The sequence below is a fragment of the Eptesicus fuscus genome, chromosome 8 (assembly GCF_027574615.1).
Source record: "Eptesicus fuscus isolate TK198812 chromosome 8, DD_ASM_mEF_20220401, whole genome shotgun sequence".
Taxonomy (NCBI): domain Eukaryota; kingdom Metazoa; phylum Chordata; class Mammalia; order Chiroptera; family Vespertilionidae; genus Eptesicus; species Eptesicus fuscus.
This window is the reverse complement of record NC_072480.1, coordinates 16,053,822-16,079,659: the sequence shown is the minus strand read 5'-3', so window position 1 is coordinate 16,079,659 and position 25,838 is coordinate 16,053,822. Positions and strand designations below refer to the sequence as shown.

At 38.9% G+C, this 25,838-nt stretch overlaps 1 protein-coding gene across 3 annotated transcripts in view; it reads left to right on the top strand.

The window, feature by feature from the left end:
- FNDC3A (fibronectin type III domain containing 3A) overlaps nucleotides 1–25,838 on the top strand; it is a 209,224-nt gene that overhangs the window by 163,982 nt on the left and 19,404 nt on the right. For all 3 annotated transcript variants that reach the window (XM_054719803.1, XM_054719802.1, XM_008145575.3), the window contains 10 exons: nucleotides 3,936–3,989; nucleotides 6,931–7,055; nucleotides 7,398–7,572; nucleotides 9,166–9,252; nucleotides 19,670–19,808; nucleotides 20,346–20,414; nucleotides 21,533–21,651; nucleotides 23,732–23,837; nucleotides 23,925–24,100; nucleotides 25,479–25,592. In XM_054719803.1, the coding sequence (XP_054575778.1) occupies nucleotides 3,936–3,989; nucleotides 6,931–7,055; nucleotides 7,398–7,572; nucleotides 9,166–9,252; nucleotides 19,670–19,808; nucleotides 20,346–20,414; nucleotides 21,533–21,651; nucleotides 23,732–23,837; nucleotides 23,925–24,100; nucleotides 25,479–25,592 (1,164 nt within the window). The remainder of the gene's footprint in view (nucleotides 1–3,935; nucleotides 3,990–6,930; nucleotides 7,056–7,397; nucleotides 7,573–9,165; nucleotides 9,253–19,669; nucleotides 19,809–20,345; nucleotides 20,415–21,532; nucleotides 21,652–23,731; nucleotides 23,838–23,924; nucleotides 24,101–25,478; nucleotides 25,593–25,838) is intronic.

Here is a 25,838-nt window from a genome sequence, read left to right as displayed (position 1 = left end):
CCAGCATTACTCTAATCCCAAAACCAGATAAAGACACCACACAAAAAGAGAACTATAGGCCAATATCCTTGATGAACATAGATGCTAAAATCCTCAATAAAATTCTAGCAAATCGGATTCAGCAATACATTCGAAAGATCATACACCATGACCAAGTGGGATTTATCCAGGGATGCAAGGATGGTACAATATCCACAAATCATAAATGTGATACATCACATAAACAAACTAAGAGACAAAAATCACATAATCATATCAATTGATGCAGAAAAAGCATTCGACAAAATCCAACACCCTTTCTTGATAAAAACTCTCAGCAAAGTGGGACTAGAAGAATCATACCTCAACATAACAAAAGCCCTATATGACAAACCTACAGCCAACATCATACTCAATGGGCAAAAACTAAAACCATTTCCCCTAAGAACAGGAATAAGACAAGGATGCCCACTTTCACCATTCTTATTCGACACAGTACTAGAAGTACTAGCCATAGCGATCAGACAAGAAGAAGAAATAAAAGGCATCCAAATTGGAAAAGAAGTAAAAATGTCCTTATTTGCAGATGGCATGATACTATACATAGAAAACCCCAAAGACTCATCAAAAAACTACTAGACCTAATAAATGAATTTGACAATGTAGCAGGATACAAAATTAACACCCAGAAATCTATGGCCTTTTTATACACCAATAATGAACTCATAGAAAGAGAAATGAAAAAAACAATCCCATTTACCATTGCACCAAAAAAATTTAAGATACCTAGGAATAAACTTAACAAAGGACATAAAAGACCTGTACTCAGAAAACTACAGGACATTGGAAAAAGAGATAGAGGAAGACATAAACAAATGGAAGAACATGCCATGTTCATGGATTGGTAGAATCAACATCATTAAAATGTCCATACTACCTAAAGCAATCTATAGATTCAATGCAATACCTACTAAAATGCCAATGGCATATTTCAAAGATCTAGAACAAACTCTACAAAAATTCATCTGGAATTAAAAAAAGACCCCGAATAGCCACAGCAATCATGAGAAAGAAGAACAAAGGTGATGGGATCACAATACCAGACATCAAACTATATTACCAAGCCACGGTTCTCAAAACTGCCTGGTACTGGCATAAGTACAGACATATAGACCAATGGAACAGAACACAGAACTCAGAAATTGACCCAAGCCATTATACTCAATATTTGACAGAGGAGGCAAGAGCATACAATACAGTCAAAACAGTATCTTTAATAAATGGTGCTGGGAAATTTGGTCAAATATATGCAAAAAAATGAAACTAGATCACCAACTTACACCATACACAGAAACAAACTCAAAATGGCTAAAGGACTTGAATGTAAGACGGAAAACCATAAAAATCCTACAAGACTCCATAGGCAGCAAAATTGCAGACATATGTCATAGCAATATCTTTACAGACACAGATCCTAGGGCAAGAGAGACTAAGGAGAAAATAAACAAATGGGACTACATCAAAATAAAAAGCTGCACAGCAAAAGAAACCATCAACAAAACAACAAGAAAACTCACTGCATGGGAGAACATATTTGCCAATGTTATCTCCAATAAGGGTTTAATCTCCAACATTTACAGGGAACTCACAACTTAACAAAAGGAAGATAATCCAATCAAAAATGGGCAAAGGATCTAAATAGACAGTTTTTGAAAGAGGACCTTCGGAAAGCCAAGAAACATATGAAAACATGCTCAAAGTCACTAATCATCTGAGAGATGCAAATCAAAACAACAGTGAGGTACCACCTCACACCTGTCAGAATGGCTATCATCAACAAATCAACAAACTTGACAAGTGCTGGCGAGAATACGGAGAAAAAAGAGCCCTCCTTCACTGTTGGTGGGAATGCAGACTGGTGCAGCCACTGTGGAGAACAGTATGGAGTTTCCTCAAAAATTTAAAAATGGAACTGCCATTTGACCCAGTAATACCACTTCCAGGAATATATCCTAAGAAAACAGAAACACCAATCAGAAAGGATATATGCACCCCTATGTTCATAGCAGCACAATTTATAATAGCTAAGATTTGGAAACAGCCTAAATGCCCATCAGCAGAAGAGTGGATTAGAAAACTATGGTACATTTACACAATGGAATACTACACTGTGGTGAAAAAGAAGGAATTCTTACCATTTGCAACAGCATGGATGGAACTGGAGAGCATTATGCTAAGTGAAATAAGCCAGTCAGTGAAAGAAAAATACCATATCATCTCACTCATTTATGGATAATAAAGAACATTATAACCTGATGAACAAAACAATAGATATAGAGGCAGAGAAGCATTGAACAGACTGTCAAATTACAGCGGGAAGGCTGGGAGGGGGGGTGGTGGTGGAGGAGGTAAGAGATCAACCGAAGGACTTGTATGCATGCATGTAAGCATAACCAGTGGATGCAAGACAGGGGGGTTGGGGTGAGGACATGGGGGGTAAGGGAAGCCAGGGGAGGGTCAGTGGGGGGGAGGGGGGGGATTAAACATGTGTACTACTATTTGTAATACTTTAAACAATTGAAAAAAAAGAAAAGAAAATTCAGGTAGAAATAAGATTGAAAATCTGGAGTGATTAAATACAGGAATAAATTAAATACAGGGAGACTGAAGATTAACAGATTGATGAATTAGTAGTCCTAGATAAGTGGTACATTGAGTTTAGAAGCTGAGATCCAGACAGTATGCCCTCTTGGAGTTCCTTACAGCACCCTACTTTTTTCTTTGGTGTATTATACCAGTGGTCGCCAACCGGTGGTCCGCAGACCACTGGTGGTCCATGAGGTCCGAAAGGTTGGTGACCACTATATTATACAATACTGGAGACCGGTGCATGAAATTCGTGCATTGGGAGAGGGGAGGGTCCCTCAGCCTGGCCTGCACCCTCTCCAATCTGGGATCCCTCTCGCAATCCAGAACCACTGGCTCCTAAGTGCTCACCTGCCTGATGCCCCTAACTGCTCTCCTGCCTGCTTGTTGCCCCTAACTGCTCCCCTGCTGGCCTGATGGCACTAACTGCTCTCCCCTGCCAGTCTGATCCCCCTAACTGCCTATCTATTCTCCCCTCCTGGCCTGATCCCCCTAACTGCCTAGATGCTCTCCCCTCCTTGCCTGATCCCCCTAACTGCCTATCTGCTCTCCCCTCCTAGCCTAAACCCCTATCTGCACTTCCCTCCTGGCCTAAACCCCCTAACTGCCCATCTGCTCTCCCTTCCTCTCCACGCCTTCAGACCCCGGTGCAGGAGTGCTGAGAGCTGTCCACCGAGGGCCCGCCCCTGTCCTGATGCCCCGCTCTGGGCCTGGAAGCGCAGCGGGCCTGCGCATGCTCCCGCCAGGGGTTGGGGGCTGCCCCCATCCTAACAACCCCCTCCGGACCGGGCGGCGCCACAGGCCTGCGCGCGCCTCCGCCAGGGGTCCACCCCCTGCGGCAGCCTCATGTCCCGGTGGCACAAGTCCCCGCCCTCTCCCCCACCCACCAGCTCCTGTGCGCAGGCAGCCTGTTGAATGGTTGTGACTGGGACACCGTTAGGACCAATTAGCATATTACCTCTTTATTTATATAGATTACTTTTAGATTCTAAGGTGAGTTTTAATAAATACTTAGTCCTAGGATCTTAAAGCTGATAAAAAGCAAAGTGATTTTTTTAAAAGGATTATAAAAGGTAAGATAGTTCTTGCTTAAAAAGGTATTTCAGTATTCAGAAAAACTTGAATAACCTCTCGCTTTGTTCTTTCCTTGCATTTAAGAGTATTATGTGGTATCCAAGATATAAATTTCTGTGCAAATTTTTCTAGGGCCAAGTCACAGAGAACATCTGTAACAGTATAGATTCCTTAGTTTAGATCATCACAGTATTTTTTACAAAAGTACTAATTTGTACTCATTTTGTTTGTTTTAGACACCTAGTGACAATGGTTCTAAGATCCAAAGCTTTATTTTAGAATGGGATGAGGTAAGTAAATTGAATCTTTAAATTAGGCTAAAATTGTGTGCATATCCTCAGGCAGAAATAACTTTTTTGTTTAATAGTTAAGTTTTTCCTCTTTTAAAAACAATGTGAATGGTTTCATGTGGAACATGAGTGAACTGATAGTATTCTTAGAAAATATTACTGACTAGACCTCCCTATGTTTTGTTTTTAACTAAACCACCATTAAGCTGTTATTAGGGTAATTACCTTGATTTTAAAAAAAATTACTTTTTTACATTAGCTTTAAAGGCTAATAGTCATTGTTTATGCCTGTTTTTACAAATTACCACATTGTGGGGTTTTTTTTGGGTTTTTCTGTTTGTGTGTGTGTGTGTGTGGATTTTTTTTTTTTTTTTCCCCACACTTTTTTTTTATTAAGGTATTATATGTGTACATATCTTACCATTGCCCCCCCCCCCAACCCCACACCCATACATGCCCTCACCCCCCAGAGTTTTGTGTCCATTGGTTATGCTTATATGCATGCATTCAAGTCCTTCGGTTGATCTCTTATCTCCCCCACCTCTCCCTAACCTTCCCCCTATAATTTGACATTCTGTTTGATGCTTTACTGTCTCTGTATCTATATTTTTGTTCATCACTTTATAATGTTCTTTATTATCCATAAATGAGTGAGATCATGTGTTATTTTTCTTTCATTGACTATTACCACATTGTTTATGCCTGTTTTTACAAATTACCTGGTGACTTAAAACAATACACATTTATTCTCTTACAGTTCTGAAAGCTAGAAATTTTTTTTTTTAATCCTCTACTGAGGATATGTTTATTGATTGAGGTTGGGGGTGGAGAAACATCCATTGACCAGGGATCAAACCCGTAACCTTTGGGAATGCAAGATGACACTCCAAACAACTGAGCCACCTGGCCAGGGCATGGAAACCAGAAATTTTAAATGGGTTTCACTGAGCCAAAAACAAGATATCACAATGGCCATGCTTCCTCCAGAAACTCTAAAGGAGAATAATCTATTGCTTAGCCTTTTCCAGCTTCTGGAGCTCTCCTCATTACTTGGTTAATGGCCACATTAAATGCCTTTTCTCCCCCTGCTGCCATTATCACATTGCCTTTTATCTCTTCTGTCTTCAAGTCCTCCTCTGCCTCCCTCTAAAAAGGATACTTGTAATTCCATTTAGGGCCCATCCAGATAACCAGGATAATCTCTCCATCTCAAGAGCCTTAACTTAATCACATCTGTACAGTCCCTGTTGCCATATAAGGTAACATTCACAGGTTGCAGGTAGTATTAGAATCTGGATATCTTGGGGACCATTATTCAGCCTACCACAGCAAGATTACTGGGCTTTATTGTTTAGTACTCTGTTTTACTGTCATTTATCATGTTTTCTCATGCCCTGCTGCTTACACAACAGCTAAAATAGGAGGGACCAAAGAGAATAGAAGAAATTCCTTTGGTAATTTGGGAATTCAGCAGTAATGAGGCCCAATCAAGTGGGTTTAATTCCAAAAGTTCTAAGAGAATTCAGAATTAGGAAACCTATTACTATAAGATAGTAATTTAGAAGAAAAACTATAGCATCTTGACAAATTATGAAAAGGTAGTTGATAAAAATTTAGCACCCATTTCAGTTAAAATTCAAAACAAATTAGGACTTGAAAGGTAATTCCTAATTTGATAGTTATTTTTGTATTAAGCAAAATACCATCACTAAACAATGAAAGCATTCTGGTTACATCAGAAACAAGTGAAAGTTGCCTGTTATCCCCACCTTTATTTAACATTATTCTGGAAGTTACAGTTAATGCAGTATGATTTGGAACCAAAACAAGAAGTACAACCATGGGGGCTAGCCTGGGGAGTACAATTATCATTATTTAGAGATGATATGATTTTCTGTTTAGACAACTCAGTAGAATTAACTATAAACGCTATTAAAACTAACAAGAGTTCAGTAAAGCAGGCTGACAAAGACTAAAGGTTTTCTTTGAAGCAGAAGTTACTCTAACCACCCTTTACCTCTACTGACACAATAACAAAAATGGGTGGAGAGGGAGAACCTAGTCCTTTTTATGTAGCACCCTAAATTTCCAAAACTCTTTTGTTTTCCTGACCTGCAGACTTTTCTCTTTCCCTTATACTCCTTTTTCTTTTCTGCTTATACTCTTTCATTGTTAAATCTAAGCAGTAGCAGCTCCAAAATCTTTATTTTAAAAAAGCTTAGTAGCTATCTAGGTGGAGGTCTGAAGATGTGTATGGACATTTTCTTAAAACTTTGCATAGCACTTTTCATAGGCTGAGGAACACCACTAGGGGTGCATATCAAGGATCACTGTTGCCACCACTGCCAGTCCCCCTCTTGAGATTATGGGTCCATACCTGGAAAGAGTTTCTTTTATTAAAGCCAGAGGTTTAGCATAGCTAAAATAGGCACTTAGTTCAAGAAGTTATACAAAGATACCTATTCTCCAATTTTTGAATTCTGCATTTAACAAAGAGTAACTATCATATAAAAGATGTGTGTGATCTCATCATTTCTCTTGAGATCCATGACATGCAGGTAATTAAGATGACTTTTGGCCTTGCCAGTTTGGCTCAGTAGATAGAACATTGGCCCGTAAACTGAAAGGTCAAGGATTCGATTCCGATCAAGGGCATGTACCTCAGTTGCAGGCTCAGTCCCCGGCCCTGATCAGGGCACAGGCGGGAGACAACCAATTGATGTGCCTCTCTCACATCAATGTTTCTCTGTCTCTCCCCCTCCCTTCCACTCTCTCTAAAAATCAGTGGGAAAATGTCCTCAGGTACGGATTAACAACAACAACAACAACAAATGACTTTCAGTGTATGATAGTTAATATGTTATTATCAAGTAGGAATTGATGTGGATTTATCTATCTACAATAATGTATCTGATATGTAATAATTAGCCATTTCTTTTAGGGAAAAGGAAATGGAGAATTTTGTCAGTGTTACATGGGCTCACAGAAGCAATTTAAAATTACTAAACTGTCACCAGCAATGGGATGTAAATTTAGACTTTCAGCCAAAAATGAGTATGGCACAAGGTAAAATACACTTTAATGTAGATATTTTAGCTTATCCAGTCAACTTTATTTGTATAAATTACTTACCGTCCAAATTATCTGCTAAAATTCTGCTTTTTTATCTTTTTGTTGATATAGTTGTATTAAAAGCTATAAGATAATGTGTTAGTTGCATAAACTGCAGTTTTAAAAGAATGCTAATTTATTTTTATGTATTTGACTTGGTTACTGTAAAGATATTACCAAATTCAAGATATATTATTTAAATTATAATTAGTTATCAAAAATGTCATTTATCAAAAGTTCTTTATAAAAATAACTTTTTCTCATTTCTTCTTAAACAAATTTCATTTGTTTCAACAGTGGTTTTAGTGAAGAAGTTTTATATTACACCTCAGGCTGTGCCCCTTCTATGCCAGCAAGTCCTATATTAACTAAGGCTGGCGTTACTTGGTTATCCTTACAATGGCGTAAACCCTCAGGAACACCATCAGATGAAGGAATTTCTTACATTTTAGAGATGGAGGATGAAACTTCAGTGAGTATGAATAGTATTTTAAATGGGGTATTTAAAAAATTTCAGTGTGGTATTAATCCTAAATACTGTACATATTGCCTCAATAGTTAGATCCTTCCCCAAATCTTTTGAATCTTTGGTTATATTTTGGAGGTATTGGGAGTGAGGGAGAACTCAGTCTTTATTTTTCTTGATGTGTAAGAATGAGTTTTGTTTTTTATGTTTTTGTATGTATATTTGTGCCTCGGAATAACAAATTGTATGTCAAATATATATGTTTTGGGGGAAATAAAGAGAAAGGAAGATCACCCAGCCTTCTAAACTAAGCAACTCTAAAAGACAAGGAAATAATATGTCTGCCTTCTCCAACTGTGTTTATACACTGCTTTCCCAAGTGCCATGGGAGACTTAAAGAACCTCACATGAGATTCTATAGTACAACCTAAATCTAGTTTCTACTGGTTCATCTTCTGTGAACTAGAATCAAGCTGAATAAGAGTTAGGCTGTCCTGTACTAGTTCTATATAATTCCATAGCTTTTTAGAGCTACTTTGAGACAATATAAATAAAAAATAGCATTGGTTTATTCCTAAGTGTATATCCAGGAGAATTGAAAACACATGTTCGTACAAAAATTTCTACATGAATTTTCATAGCATCATTCATAATAGTCAAAAAGTGGGAACAACCCAAATGTCCATCAACTGCTGAATGGATAAACAAAATGTGATATAGCTATACAATGGAATATCATTCGGCCATATAAAGGAATGAAGTACTGCCACATGCCACAACATAAGTGAATCTTGAAAACATTGTACTAAGTCAAAGAATTCTGTCACAAAAGGCCACATACTATGTTATTTAATTTGTATGGATATAGGCAAATCTGTAAAGACAACATATATTAATAGATGAGAAAAGAGGGGAAGTGACTACTAACCAATAATCAAGTACAGGCTCTATTCTGGAATTAGGTATTAAGTGATGATTATAAGTGAGGTATTAACTGATTCACAACCTTGTGAATATACTATAAACCATTGAATTTCATACTTGAAAATGGGAATTTTTTGGTACACATATTATATCTCAGTTTTAAAACATTAAAAATAGCATTGGAAAAATAATGAAGCATTTTCACTGGGGCTATAAATAGCAATCCCAAACCTAAGTGACATTCCTACCTGCCAGGACAACCAACCGTCCATTTATTCACCTAAACACAACTATGTGTTCAGGGCAACTTAAATCCGTTAGTTATAGTTGTGTTTAGCTCTTAGAACATCTGTCTGGGAAATTTCTGTTCTAGAGATAAGGTTACTGATAGTCAAGTTACCATTGGCTCTCACTCTTCCCTCAGTAAAAAATTTTCTCTTGGATACTCTTTTTACTGAGAATAAGTGGTCTCCTTCATCCTTCTACATTTGTTAGTAGCATTTCTGGACCTGTCCACTCAAGTTAGAAACCGCAATGTGAGAATTACACTAAACAGCATTGATCACATAGCACATAGGTGAAGATGAAGAAAACCTGGGTCTTTTCACATATTCATTATTCCCCATATTTCTGCTGTTAGACATCTAATGAAGGTTTGTTTTTTTCCCTTTCCAGGGATATGGTTTTAAGCCTAAATATGATGGAGAAGATCTTACTTACACAGTGAAAAATCTCAGACGTAGTACAAAGTATAAATTTAAGGTAAGCTTTGGAAACCCCCTAAAACATTTATTTGTTGTTCTTTTTATTCCTTGGTTTTAAAGCCAAGTATATACTTCAGTCCTTTGGTTTTAAAATCTTAAATAATTTTGGCCTTTTCTAATGTGCTTTGTTTTACTTTCTTACTCTATAATAGTGCTTCTCAAACATTATGTACAGTAGTCCCATCTCCCTTATCTGCAGTTTTACTTTCCATGGTTTCAGTTACTGATGGTCAACGGAAATCTGAAAGTATTAAATGAGAATCTCCAGAAGGAAATAATTAATAAACTTTAAATTGCACACTATTCTTAGTATCATGATGATACTAAAATTGTGAAGAAGAAATTCATGCTAGTTTTACTGTCACACCTTAAACAGTGGAAGTTACAGGCACAGGGTGTGAAGACATGAACAGAAAACGTGTTCCACTTGTTGGCAGCAGGTTGTGCCAGAAAGTATGGAGCTTATTGGGAGACTTAAGCAAGGGATCCTCTGAAACAAGTGACCACATTCACACAACTTTTATTACAGTATGTTGTTATAATGTTCTATTTTTATTATTAGTTGTTTTAATAACACTTGCTTACTGTGCCTAATTTATAAGTTAAACTTTATCATAGTTATTTATGTAAAGAACATCTAATCTAGTAATCCTATATAATAATAGACAAATATGCAAATTGACCATACCTCCGACACACCCACAAGCCACGCCCACCATCCAATCAGAGCGAGCATGCAAATTAACCCAAACCAAGATGGCTACAGCCACAGAGAGCAAGGTTTCCTAGGTAACAGAGGAAGCCAAGCTTTCTGCCAGCCGTTGCAGGCCTAAGCCTCCACTCAAGCTACAAAGTTTCAATTATAGAAGGTAAACAAATTCAAACAAATGGAGGCAGAATGGAGCTTGAGAGAGCAGGCCAGGGTTGCCGCCAGCAACAGGGGAAGCAAAGCTTTCCACATACCCTGGCCAGGCCCACCCGCTTAAGGCAACAAAGTTTCAATTATAACCCCAACACAAATGGCTTCAGGCCTCCGAGGGAGCCCCAGGCTTGACTCTGCTCCAGGCTACAAAGTTTCAATTGTAGAAGGAAAATAAATTCCAGATACCAGGGCCTCCGTTTGGGTTGCCAGGGGGCGTGGCCGGCCTGCAAACCACCACAGGCCCCTCGCTCAGGCCGCCCCACGCCCCAAGGGTACCCCACCCTGATCAGGGACACCCTTCAGGGCAAACCAGCTGGCCCCCACCCCTGTACCAGGCCTCTATCCTATCTAATAAAAGAGTAATATGCAGATTGATCATCACTGCAACACACAATATAGCTGCCCCCATGTGGTCAAAGATCCTGCCCCCATGTGGACACAGGATCGCCACCACAAGATGGCCAGCAGGAGAGGGCAGTTGGGAGGCACCTGGCCTGCAAGGGAGGGCAGTTGAGAGGGACCAAGCCTGCAAGGGAGGGCAGTTGGAGGTGATCAACCCTGCAGGAGAGGGCAGTTAGGGGTGACCAGGCCAGCAGAGGAGGGAAGTTGGGGGCAAACAGGCTGGCAGCAGAGTGGTTAGGGGGTGATCAGGCTGGCAGGCAGAAGCAGTTAGGGGCAATCAGGAAGGCAGGCAGGCAAGCAGTTGGGAGCCAGCAGTCCTGGATTGTGAGAGGCAGGCAGAAGCAGTTAGGGGCAATCAGGAAGGCAGGCAGGCAAGCAGTTGGGAGCCAGCAGTCCTGGATTGTGAGAGGGATGTCCGACTGCCCTTGAGGGGTCCCAGATTGGAGAGGGTACAGGCTGGGCTGAGGGACAACCCCCCTCCGTGCATGAATTTCGTGCACCGGGCCTCTAGTAGATAAATATGCAAATTGACCGCACCTTCGCTACACCTAAACCATGCCCATCAGCCAAGCCATGCCCACCAACCAATCAGGACGAGTATGCAAATTACCCCAACAAAGATGGCGGCTAATTTGCATATCAAGACAGCGTCGAAAGAAGCCAAGAGCTGCAGAAGGGAGTAAAGCTTCAAAGAAGCAAGCAAGCAGGGGGGGAGGAGAAGGGAGGAGCGAAGTCAGGGCCGGGGGCGAAGGGAGGAGCAGGTGGGCTGGAGAAGGCGGGGCAGGTGACAAGGGCGGAGCGGAGGCGGGGCCGGGGGGCGAAGGGAAAAGCAGGCGGGCTGGTGGAGAAGGCGGGGTGGAGGCGGGGCCGGGGGAGAAGGGAAAAGCAGGTGGGCTGGCAGAGAAGGCGGGGCAGGCGACAAGGGCGGAGCGGAGGCGGGGCCGGGGGAGAAGGGAAAAGCAGGTGGGCTGGCAGAGAAGGCAGGGCGGGCGACAAGGGCGGAGCAGAGGCAGGGCCAGGGGCAAAGGGAAAAGCAGGCGGGCTGGCAGAGAAGGCAGGGCGGGCGACAAGGGAGGAGCGGAGGCGGGGTAGAGTGCAGCAGGAAATCCTATTGCAGGATTTTTCCTGCAACGGGAATGCTAGTAGTATATATAGGATTCAGTAATACCCCAGTTTCAGGCATCTACTGGGGATCTTGGAACTTATCCCCCACAGATAAGGGGAACTACTATATTTAAATTCAAAAGAGTTTTAATGTTTTATGGGACTCTTATTTGTAAATGTGAACAGATATTTTTTTAAATGTGCATGTTTTTAAACATAATCAGAATACGATTTTTGAGAGGGATATTAGGCAAGGTAATGTTACTTTTTTTGTAGAGCATCATATCAAGTGTTACACAATTTCAGTTCATTCCATTACTGACACTCACTTGGAGAAGGTGATATCTACCATATTTCTTCACTGTAAAGTTGTTCTTTTTTCCTTTATAATAAGTACCATTGGCCCGGTGCACAAAATTCGTGCATGGGGGGTGGGAGGTCCCTCAGCCTGGCCTGCACCCTCTCCAATCTGGGATCCCTCTCACAATCCAGAACCACTGCTCCTAAGTACTCACCTGCCTGCCTGATGCCCCTAACTGCTCTCCTGCCTGCATGATGCCCCTAACTGCTCTCCCCTCCTGGTCTGATCCCCCTAACTGCCTATCTGCTCTCCCCTCCTGGCCTGATCCTCCTAACTGCCTATCTGCTCTTCCCTCCTGGCCTGAACCCCCTAACTGCCTATGTGCTCTCCCTTTCTCTCCACGCCTTCAGACGCAGGTGCAGGAGTGCTGAGAGCTCTCCTGAGGCCCTGCCCCTGTCCTGACGCCCCCTTCTGGGCCGGGCGGTGCTGCCATGGCCCGTCCTGATGCCCCCCTTCAGGGCCAGGCGGCGCCAGAGGCTTGCGTGCGCCTTTGCCAGGGGGGCTGCCCCCCTACGGCAGCCTCATGTCCCTGTGGTGCAAGTCCCCACCCCCGTCCCAATCCACCAGCTCCTGTGTGTGCGCAGCCTGGTTGTGACTGTGAAACTGTTAGGACCAATTAGCATATTACCTCTTTATTATATAGATTTTGTAAATACTATGTAAAGATCTTGTTCCTCATCAAACTTTAACCCATAGTTTTAACACCCATTAATAAATCTTGCTTGAATCATTGCTATGATTAAGCATTGCTAAATGGTGATTTTTTTTATTTTATTACTAGAGGCCCGGTGCATGAAATTCGTGCATGGGGAGGGGGTGTCCCTCAGCCCCGCCTGCACCCTCTCCAATCTGGGACCCCTTGGAGGATGTCTGACTTAGGGATCGGGCCTAAACCGGCAGTCAGACATCCCTCTTACAATCAGGGACTGCTGGCTCCTAACCACTCGCCTGCCTGCCGGCCTGATTGCCCCTATCCGCTTCTGCCTGCCAGCCAGGCCGACCCCTAACCACTCCCCTGCTGGCCTGATCGCCCCCAACTGCCCTGCCCTGCAGGCCTGGTCACCCCAACTGCCCTCCCCTGCCGGCCTGATGGCCCCCAACTGCCCTCCCTTGCCGGCTTGATGGCCCCCAACTGCCCTCCCTTGCTGGCCTCATTGCCCCCAACTACCCTCCCCTGCCGGCCTGGTCCCTCCAACTGCCCTCCCCTGCAGTCCTGGTCACCCCCAACTGCCCTCCCCTACCAGCCCGGTCGCCCCCAACTGCCCTCTGCAGGTATGATCGCCCCCAACTGCCCTCCCCTGCCGGCCCAACTGCCCTCCCCTGCCGGGCATCTTGTGGTGACCATCTTGAGGTGGCCATCTTGTGACAACGTCACGCGATGCCACCTAGTCTTTTATTATATAGGATTGGATCAAACTCTTCCCCTTTCCCTTATACTCTTCCCTTCAGGGTGCTTGAGTTCCTACTGGGCAAATGCTACTACCTCCACTTCTGTCCACAAATACTTGCCTTGTTTAGTCCATATGTTGATTTTGGACTGAATTATTTTGGAAGAAAGGCAGAGAATACTCTGCATGTTATTCTTGCTTACTGAGGCATGGAGACCCTACATATTAATTCTTGCTCACTTGAGACAGTAGCAAGCTTTGAAAATGATTGGATATATTTTAGCTCTGACTTGGTCCATGTTATATATCACTATTTCTTGGCAGACAGTGATTGCATTAACATACCAGTTAATGTAAACCAGCCTACATTTTTGTGCAGAAGTTTCCACAAAAATATACCAGGGTACTATTAGTTGATAAACTCAGCATTTGAGTTTTTTCTATAGTTCTTGTTTAATCAAATCATTTCAAATAAATGATAAAAGGCACTATAAATTGTTTTAACTTTAACCTTTTGCACTCGGATGTCGAGTGTGACTCGACACGGTTAGCATTAGAATAAAGGAATCGAGAAAAAAGCAAGCGAGTGCAAAGGGTTAAAAGATCTAAACTAAATTTATTACTCCTTAAGAACTTTAGAAGAACATTTTAATGATAATGGTAAATTTGATTATGCAGGGCATAATTATATCTGTTATACTTTGCTTTATATATTAGCTTCATTTTCAGAACTTATAGTAACACTGGATTATTTTAATTTCTAAATAGTTTTCATATTTATCTACACTAATAAAAGAGTAAGATACAAATTGACCGTACCTTCACGACACCCACCAGCCAATCAGGAGTGAGTATACAAATTAACCCAACAAAGATGGCGGGTTACTTTGCATACGCAGGCACCGAGCAGCTGGGAGCGGGGTGGGATGCTTGTGTTCTGCACCGCCCCAGCCGCTCCAGGCCTCTGGGCAGCGTGGGAAGGCAGAAAGGCGGCTCTGGGCCAGAGCGAAAAGGCGGCTCAGGCCGGAGCGAAGGCAATGCCGGCAGCCAGGGGAAAGAAGGCCCATTCTTGCACGAATCTTCGTGCATTGGGCTTTTAGTAGGAATTATAAAATACCTGAGAAGTATATATACTCCGGTTTTTCTCTGATGATTATACTAAATTGTATTTTTGCTTCAATAATGATTATCAACAGAACTTCTGAGCAAGTTGTCAATGTCTTCATAATTTAGTAAATTTATTAAAATTCTTAGAATTCTACTACCATGTAACAGCATGGTGTTATTGCAACATAGAGACAAAAATGTATACATACAAGTAGGAGTTAAATTCCTTACTAATTCACTATAAACAAATCACCAATTTATATTCAAAACTGTTTCACTATGGCAGTCACTCTCAAATTGTAGGATATACAAGTCTGAGATCTAGAACAGTAGTTCTCAAAGTGTTATCATCAAACCATTCTATCAATATCACTTGGGAATTGTTAGAAATAATCAATTCACTGGCCCCAACCCAGATTTATTCAGTCGTAATTCTGGGGGTAAAGCCTAACGATCTGTATCTTAGCAAGCCCTCCATTGATCCTGATGCGTATTGAAATTTGAGAACCACAGATCTAGACCAGGAAAAAAATGTGAGGAAAGAGAAAATGATGACTGTATAAAGTTTTTTAGAAGCCCAAACATTTATTTTGAATCTACCATGTACTGGATACCAGCTGAGAGGGTTTTAAATCATTAAGTATAACTGCAATGTCTGTCTTTCTTTTCTGGCATGGCATTGAGGACTCCTCTTTAAAGGAAACATATTAAAACAAAATCTTAACTTAGAAATCTTAGAATCCTAAGCAAAGCAATAAAAATATAATACAGGAAGTAATGACTAAATAGTATGTTGTTTTTTTTTAAAGAAACAATAAGGACATGAATTACATAAAATTCTAAAACAAGCAAGTTTTCCCAATGCTAGAGTTCTAGATTCGATACTAAGGACAATGCTAGGACACTCAAAATACTAAGACAGAATTACAACAATGAAAGAATTTAAAGAATAAAATAAAAATGAAAGTCAAGATTTAAAGCATAAGAAAGCAGTCATTTCTTAAAATAAAGCAGACAGTGCTAATTTCATCAAATGGTTCACTGGAAGCTGAGCCAAGACCTGGTGTCCACATATTTAGAAAAGAAGAATTAAAAGGCTTCAGAGGCTAGTAGCCAGTTCCTATGATTCTGAGCCACTGGAAAGCTGATGCCTTGTTTCCTGAAAATCCTGAAAAATAGTTTTTCAAGTAACAAGGCTTCTTATAGTCTAAGGGCTGAGAGTCCTTCGATCAGTGGTTCTCTACAGCAGCGACCCACAGGTTGAGAACCACTAGCAGGGTCGCCTAAGACCATCGGAAAACACAGATATTTACATTACGATTCATAACAGTAGCAAAATTACAGTTATGAAGTAGCCACAAAAATAATTTTATGGTTGGGGGTCACCACAACATGAGGAACTGCATTAAAGGGTCACAGCATTAGAAAGGTTGAGAACCACTGCCTTAGATACTTTCACTTCAACTTGTTACTTTTTTTTTTTTTTTAGGCTTTTTCATGAATGAAGAAAAGCAAAACAGTATCTGGATCTATTAACTTCTCTGATCTTTCATCCTTCAAATGTACTTATATATAAGCATCTATGACAGTACATAGTCATGTTCCCTTCCTTTTTTCTCATCTTGTCTGCCTTCCTTTCTCCTCTGTCATTTCTGTCTTGAAGAATACTAAATCTCCAAACCTGTTCTATATTGCTTTCAGGCTAGTCTCTTGCCTTCTAATCCAAGTTCTATTTTATAGCTACATTAACCTTTCTGAAACAGCTTTCCCTCTAAAAAACAGTTTCCTTAGTTTGACATAGGTGGTGGTGTGTTTTTTTTTTTTTTATTCTGACCAATTCAGTTTTTTAAGTGTACTGCTTTTTATTCCTTACATGAACAGGCCACCTTACCAGATTGATGACTCATCTTTTCCTGAGCAGAGCTCTCTATTTGCTGTTCACTTTTGCTCTTATACTCAGGGTTTTCTGTTTTGTCTTACCCAATAGTAGATTTATTTAAATCCTCATCGATAGTCCCCTTTCACTCATGCCCCATATATTTTCAAAGGATTCCTGAATCAATTTTTAAGCCATAGTCATCTTTTTTTTTTCATAATTATTTTGATATGCATATTGCCTGTCTTTTGCATAAAGATTCTAATTAAGGTAAGGTGTGCACCACACCTAGAATTTTTAGCACCATGCTCCCTCTATGGCGGGCACTAAATGAATGTGTTGATTATTTGTAAAATTGGGATGGGCTGAGATAACCTTATAGCTTTTGTGCACAGGTGGGGTCCAGCCACCTGCCCCTATCAGGGCAGGGCCGGCCTGGGGGAGGGGCCGTGGGAGGTTGAGGGGGGCTGATCGGGGCCCCAATCGGGCCAATTGGCCACCGCAGTGCATGTCATAGTGACCAGTCATTCCGGTCGCTTGGCTTTTATATATATAGATACATTTATGACAAACTGAAGTAAAAGGAGTCAATGATGAAATATTATATACCTTTAAAAACATAATTAGTGAATATGGTCTTTAGGCACTCTGTTCTTTTTTTTCTTTTTTTAATCTTCACCTGAGGATATGTTCTTATTGATTTTAGAGAGGGAGAAAGGTGGGCAGGGGAGAGAGAGAGAGAGAGAGAGAGAAACATCAGCCGGTTGCCTTCGATACACACCCCAACTGGGGACCAAACCCAAAGCCTGGGTATGTGCCCTGACCGGGAATTAAACCCGTGACCTTTGGGTATATGGGATGACACTTCCACCAGCTGAGCCACACCATCCAGGGCCTGTTCTTCTCTAGTTATTAGGTTTTAGTAGACATTCTATACCATATTGGGGAAGTGTTTTGATCCCCTTTGTAGTCTAAATTGTATAGCAGCAGAGTGAAGAGACATCCTAAAAATGTATCTGAGTAGTCCTATGGGAGGACTAAGGAAACCTGAGCAAAATTGAGCAATTAGACTAAATTTTACTGAGTTCTCATAGGCTGCCTGAGTTATTTGGGGTAGTAGATTTATTTAGATCCTCATCTATAGTGTCATGGCATGTCATAATGGTTCCTGTCTATGAATCACTCAATAATTATTGAGCATCTACTCTATGATAAGCACTGTTCTAAAAACTAGGAATACAACAGTGATCAAAATAACTAATATTCTAGTGGAGGCAATAGAAATGAATAAGCAAACAAATATCAGATAGTTATAAGTTAACTAAAATAGGATGACATGGCAATTACTTGGTAGTCAAGGAAGTCTTCTCAGAAATGACATTTGAACATATACAAATAGAAAGAAGGAGGTAGCATGCTAAGATCAGAAAAAACATTCCTGGTAGGGGGAATAATTGCTACTGCAAAAGGTCCTAAAGTGGAGGTAGTCAGGGGTAAAATCACATAGGCCATAATAACGAATTTAGATTTTATTCTGAGTAAGATAAGAAGCCATTGACAGGTTCTAAGCTGAAAAGTGATAAAGTCCCACTGGCTGAAGTATAGAAAGTAAATGGGGTTGAGGGAAGGAATGGAAGCTGGAAACTAGTTGGTGGTATAATGTAGTCATTCTGAAAAGATAGGATAAAGGAGGCATTGACTAAGGTGGTGGTAGTAGTAAAAAACAGAAAAGTAGAGGAAGTTGACAGTATTTACTGATACAGTAGTCCTCCCTCCCCCCTTATCTGTGGGGGATATATTCCAAGACCCCCAGTGGATGCCTGAAAATGCAAATAGTACCAATCCTATATATACTTTTTTCCTATACATACATTCCTATGATAAAGTTTAACTTATAAATTGGGCACAATAAGCGATTAATAACTAATAATAAAATAGAACCATTATAACAATTTACTGTAATAAAAGTCAGGTAAATGTGCTGTGAGACACATGTGCATTATCTCTCTCTCCCCCTCTCTTCTTCACTCCTCCCCACTCTGATAACCAAGAGGGCAGCTAAGTGACTTAACAGGTGGGCAGTATGTATACATTATGGATGTGTTGGACAAATGGATAATTCATGATCTGGTCCAGCTGCAGTAGGACAGTACAAGATTTGATCACGCTCCTCAGAACAGTCACAATTTAAAACTTATGAATTGTTTATTTCTGGAATTTTCCATTTAATGTTTTCAGACTGCAGTTGACCACAGGTCAGTGAAACTGTGGTAAGTGAAATTACAGATAAGGGAGGGGGGTTGGAACTACTATAGATTTGATATGTACATTTAGAGAGCAAAGAATCAAAGATTCTACTAGATATTTTACTTGAGCAAGTGCTTTTCACTAATGAGGAAAAACAGAGAATGGAGCAGATTTGGAAAAGAGAAAATCATATCAAGTTTGATACTGGACTTGAGGAGCTTTAAGTTCAGTAGAAGAGATAGGTAAAAATAGAAATATATTTAAATTGCTAAAGTCAAATATAATAATATCCAGATATGAATTATATCTATCTATTGCTGTACAACTTAGCTTGAAAAAACAAATGGTCTCTAAGGTCAGGAGTTCAGGACCAGTTTAGTTGGGTGTTTCTGATGCAGGGTCTCTATGAGGTTGCTCTCAAGATGTCAGCTGGGGTTGCAGTCATCTGAAGGCTTGACTGGGGCTGGAGGAATTGCTTCCAAGTTCACTCCAGTGGTTGTTGCCAGGAGCCCTAAATTCCTCTCTCAGTTACTCCCAGTTCTTCACCACATAAGCTTCCCATAGGGATGCTACACAGACTATCATATTTTTTACATTTGGTTTGTTAGAAGTAAGCCATTAAGTACAGTCAAAGGGAAGAGGAATTAGCCTTTGTTTTTTGAGGAAAGTATATTCAAAGAATTTGTGGACATCTTATTACACCCCTGTAGAATATTGAAAGAATAAGTAAAAACAAGCTTAAAGCCCATCAAGTATCATCAGATTTTATCTTGTTCTTGTGATGATTCTTGCTTAGTATCAGAACGTTAGATTTACACTGAATACTTCCAGGACTGAAGACTCTTTTTATATTCTTAGTCCCTATCAAAGACATAAATAAGCCTAATGGTTTATCACAGTGTGAAAATTTTTATCACTTGATTGAGCTTTTATGTCTCTCATCACTTTGTTCATTAAGCCAGTATCATTGTGTCAAACATTATTTTATGTTTTTGTATCTCATCATAGGTTATTGCTTACAACTCAGAAGGTAAAAGTAATCCAAGTGAAATAGTAGAATTCACTACATGCCCTGATAAACCAGGAGTACCCATAAAGCCTTCAGTTAAAGGAAAGATACATTCACACAGTTTTAAAATAACTTGGGGTAAGATTTTATGCATATTTGTACGTCTTTACTTCTATATTTGATTAAAATGATTTGAATAGTAAGATAATTTTTAAAATACTTAAGTAAATATGTTAGCTAGAGCAAGTTTAATAGGAAATGTGAGAGTCATGGTTTGAGGATCTTTTTTGTGAACAGCTATATATGTACTCACACATACTAAGTTCAGATTTGATACACGAAGAATTTGGTGTCTACTGTAGAACTATTAGCAGGGGCAGCACTGTGTAAAAGGAAGATTGCTGAACTTATAGTTAATGTCACCTAGGACATCCTAGCTCTCATGAGAAATGAAAATCACTTATTCATTTAAAACAAACATTTATTAAATACCTGCTTATATACTACTTAATGCAAAAACAATAGATTAATGAGTTGCTGATATTAATAAAAAAAACAACATTGTAGGTGATTTCTTTTTAAGCAATCCTAGATTTGATATTATGTTTATTAGGATTTTCTGTCGTTTTAAATTGCATGTACTTTGCCTAATACTACTTTTGTTTCTTTGGATAGACCCACCAAAAGACAATGGAGGGGCATCCATCAGTAAATATATAGTGGAGATGGCAGAAGGTTCTAATGGTAAGAATAACTATTAAAACATAATAGATTTATACCAGTCAGTCTACATCTGTTCATGACTTCACATGCTATATAATAAAAGGCTAATATGCAAATCAGCCGAACAGCAGAATGACCGGTCGCTATGATGCACACTGACTACCAGGGGGCAGATGTTCAACGCACGAGCTGCCCCCTGGTGGTCAGTGCACTTGCTCTGGGGGGAGCGCCGCTCAGCCAGAAGCTGGGCTCACAGCTGGCAAATGCAGCGGTGGTGGGACACCACTACAGCGGACATCCCCCAAGGGCTCCCAGACTGCAAGAGGGCCCAGGCTGGGCTGAGGGACTCCCTCCCCACCCAAGTGCACAAATTTTGTGCACCGGACCTCTAGTTCTATATGATCTCTTTTCTTTCCTCTTGATTTTTTTTTCCTTTGTAGCAATTAGGATTTTGCATGTTACAAACCACTTTAAGTTGTAATCTCCAGAAATATAGCAAATCAAATGTGAGAGTGCTGTATACTTAAATGATTTCATTTACATTTTTTTTGTTTGTTTGCATTGTTCAAGTCCAGTGTACCTAAACTCTTCTGAAATTAGTTTATTCAGTTAGATTATACCCAGATGTACCAGAGAATTTATCTTCTAAAATTTAGTTACCTTACATTATACTAATTTTAATAAGAAATTTTATGCCTACTGAACTTTATTCTTGAATGACACATTTAACAATCTTTATTTCTTGAAATGACCTATTGCCTGCAAAAAAATAAGGATGTCTTTTAATTAAGACTAAACTTCCTGTGGCATAATGTTATAACTTTGTGTGTTATGATGTTATTACTGGACCAGTAAACACATTTAAAATGCTTAATGAAAAGCAAATTATCAATCTCAGCCAAAGTCTGTACAGAGTTACAGAGATATTTCCCTTCAACAAAGCCATGCAAAATTTGTCTAGGAAGCTACACACATAAAGAAAATTAGATCATTTCCAGGAAACTCGCAACAAGCTTAAATTGTTTCTGACAAATTACATAAACACTTATTTAGTGAAGCTAGGATACCTGCCGTGTCCATGATACCAAAACGTTAAACATTACCTTGGAGCTGATTGAACATAATTCTTCACCTTACAGGAAACAAATGGGATATGATATACAGTGGAGCTACTAGGGAACATCTTTGTGATCGACTGAGTCCAGGCTGTTTCTATCGTTTACGAGTTTACTGCATCAGTGATGGAGGACAGAGTGCGGTAATATTTATAGAGAGATTTTTTTTTCAAGTTTGGTCAAATTAAATGAGATTACCAGATGATACTTCAAATATTAAAATGTATTTATACATGTATAAGAGTAATTTCTGTCACCAGATAGTTAATTTTATAGTGGCCAGACTATTCTGTATTCAGTGAATATCTGTTTTCTGCTTGGTGTTTAACTTTGGAAAAACAAATATATGAAAACATTGCAGAAAATTTTATAAAGATAAATTTTATGCCCTAGCCAATTTGGCTCAGTGGATAGCACTTCAGCCTGTGGACTGGAGGGTCCCAGGTCCGATTCCAGTCAAAGGCACATGCTGGGGTTGCAGGCTTGATCCCCAATAGGGGGAATGCAGGAGGTAGCCAATCAATGATTCTCTCACATCATTGATGTTCTATCTCTCTTTCCCTCTTCCTTCCTCTCTGAAATCAATAAAAATATATTTTTTAAAAAAGATAAAATTTAGTATGTTGCTCAATAACCATACATAACAAATAGAAATAAAATAATGATAAACTGATTTATTGCTCCATAAATTACCAGGATAAACCATAAAATGTCATTTACTGTTTAATATTTATTAAATAAATGTTATAATATTTACTTATTTGTGGTATTTGTTTTTATTATTAGAGACCCAATAGCCAAAATGAACTTTAAAATGTACCATTGACTATATATGAGACATATGTAATGTTCTGGAAAAGTACAAGGATTTTTGTTTGTTTAATTTATTTTAGAGAGGGAGGAAGAGAAGGAAAGGGAAACATCAATGTGAGAGAGATAAACTAATTGGTTGCCTCCCATATGCGCCCCAACTGGGGATCAATCCTGCAACCTAGGTATATGCCCTGTCTAGGAATCAAACCTGAAACCTTCCCATGTATGGAATGACACTCAACCAACTGAGCCACAATGGCCAGTATTCAAAAGTATGTTTTTTAATGGGAGTAATTTTTTTCTTTTTAATGAATTTAACCAAGAGTGGTTTCTTAGAGCATTCATAATTGTTACTATATTTCAAATGGAATTTAATGTAGTAAAAGTACTTTTAAAAAATGAATTGTTGAAAATGCAAGTATTCTGAAACTGCATGCAAGTCCTGCCCAACTGATTTGGGATACAGTTGCTTCATTTTCTCTAATGAGAAAATCTTCCTAGATAAAAAAAAAACACCTCCTACTCCCTGCTCCCCCCCCCCCCAAAAAAAAGCTATTTTTCTAATATAACATAGCATTCTTATATAGGATACATTTCTGAATAAGGTGATGACCAAATATTTTTTTTATTTTTGGAAAGAAAGTTAAGGGTAACCCTTAATACAGTGCAAATAAGGCATATATGGCACTGGGTTTGTGTCAGTGTTTTTAAGAAAATGTCTTTTAAAATAAAACTGAAAGACTTCTTTTTAAAAAATGGCATAGAAGCTAAAAATAATACCAAACACCTGGAAAGATGACAGATACTTGGAAAAACTTATCTAATTTTTTAAATTATTTTTAGGTGGAAAGGAAGAAGAAAATCGCTTTTTTAAATTAATAAATAGGTGAAAAATACAGTATGCAGTAGAATGGCCAAAATAGTCTAAATCTCCTGAAAACATGGTAAATTGCATTCACAGAATGTTAAAACATCCTTCCTTAAGAAGAGATTTGCGGTTCCGTTGGACAGGGTCAAAAACAATGTCCATTAGGTTGTGTTGGATGTAAGGGTTTTTTGGTTTTTATTTATGTGTTTGTTTTTTTTCGTGTTTTCTTTTTCTCTTTTTTGTTTTGTTTTGTTTTTTATTTATGAAAAAAAAGAAAAGAAAGAGCTTTTCTTTTTGTTTTGGTAACTTATTTTGTATATAGTATTCAGTGTCTTTATTTGTGTATATAAAATTTTAGTTTTAATTACTTGCTCTTGATTTTATAAGGTTTGATTTTATTCAGAACTTTATTTTCAGTCAATAGTCAAGTATAATTTCAAATTTGGTACAATCTTTATGTTTATATTATTTTTCTTTAACCAAAGCAATCTCACTATTTAGTTTGGGGCATTTTTGTTTTGTTTTTGCTTTTGTTTTGGCAGGTATCTGAAACTTTACTTGTGCAGACTCCAGCTGTGCCTCCTGGCCCATGCCTCCCTCCCAGATTACAGGGTAGACCCAAAGCAAAAGAAATACAATTACGATGGGGTAATTTCCATTTTGGTAACAAATTATAATTAAGTTAATACTGAGTATATTTCTCTTGTTAAGTTGCACAAATCTTTCCACCTTTAGGACCCCCTCTGGTTGATGGTGGATCTCCCATTTCCTGCTATAGTGTGGAAATGTCTTCTGTAGAAAAAGATGAACCCAAAGAAGTTTACCAAGGTTCTGAAATAGAATGTACAGTGAGCAATCTTCTTCCTGGAAAGACTTACAGCTTCAGACTGCACGCAGCTAACAAAATGGGGGTAGGAAGACTGTGATGACTGAATTATAATCACAGTGTGTTTCATCTAACATTTATAATTGCAACTCTTATTTGTGACTCCATATTTCACAATTTATAGCTGTAAGTCTATACTGATAAATAAGAGATGGTGAAATCATATAATTGTTATAGAACGTCATTATTTTCAAATCCCGCTTATAATTTGTGACATTTTAGACTTGAACTGAGCTAAAATTTGCCTTTCAGGTAGTGCTAATTAATGGGGTTTACTTCCTAGTAAATTTAGGAGAAGAAACAAGATCATAAGATAAAGTATTTGTCTTTTGAGCTGGTTATATGCAGCATTTACTTTCCATTGACAACTAATTGTGATTCTTTTTTTGCCTAAGGGAAAAAAAACTTTACATTTTAAGCATTTCTGGTTTTGTGAGGATTTTTCCTAATATCTAAATATCTGTACAACTCCATAAATGAACAAAATATAGGTGATATCTCATTTTACGACTAAGGCAGCTGGGACTCAGATCTTGCCCACAGTTACACAAACTAAGAAGTGGTAAAAATAAGCCTTAGACTTAGGTTTGTCAGACTCCACTCAGCTATGACAACCTCTCTGCATTAAAGCAGGTTCTCTAAGGTCAAAGCAGTAATTTCTTACCTCAGTTGAATAACACTGTTTCTTTGAACTATTCTGTAATTAAAATTTCACAAAATTAAACTGAGCTTTCTTCCCTCCCTATTATTTAAGGTTTCAGTGAACTGTGCTATATTATATGTTCTCCAAATAGCTATAACCTTATTTTTAAATTTCTTATGTAAACTTTATATACTTGGTTGGCAGTTCGTACATAAGTCATCATCTTGAAAGCCCCACAAGGCTGCAGTATTTTGGGATCACAACTTTAATACTAGTATCCTTAATCTGTATTTTTAGGTTTGTAATAATTTGTCTAAATCATCTTAAGTAAATACTTGCTTTCTGTATTTTTCGAAGAATATACCTGTTAGACCCTTCTAAAATTATTGTAAATTTTAAGATAGAATTTATGCCTACCATCTCTTATGCTGTTAATTGATATCTGTTTCTTCACTCCTCACAATTTTTTCTGACTGATCCCACCTACCTAATTCCCTAATGCTATGCCCCTCTTACAAAAAACAGTTCATGAAGGAATAAGGGACAGGAGAAGAAAATATAGTAAATGAAACTTTAAAATACCCCACATATTCACTTCTATGATCATTAAATCTTTTTACTTTCTGTGAATGCTTTTAGACTTATATTATGACCAATTAGTCTTGAAGGAGAGGGATTATGCACTTATTTGTGAGTTTTTATAGAGAGCTATGCACTCAGTAGGTGAAAATGGAAATGGTGGTTACATTTGTTTTTCTAGTTTGGACCATTTTCAGAAAAATGTGATATTACTACAGCCCCTGGACCACCAGATCAATGCAAGCCCCCTCAAGTGACATGCAGATCTGCAACTTGCGCACAAGTGAATTGGGAGGTATTGTCATTTCCACTGACTTATATCTACTTTCTTAGTCAATTAGAATAGTTTATATAAAATAATAAAGATACTGTTTATATCCTCATATAAGTTATACAAAAAGTAAGTCTCCTTAAATTCACATGGTAAAAAGTGAGGTTTTTTCCTCTTTGAAGCATTTAAGTAAGGTATATTTGCATTGCAGATATTTAGATTCTTATTCATGATGTGCTTTGTGTTTTATCTAAGGTTTTGTCTCAGTAA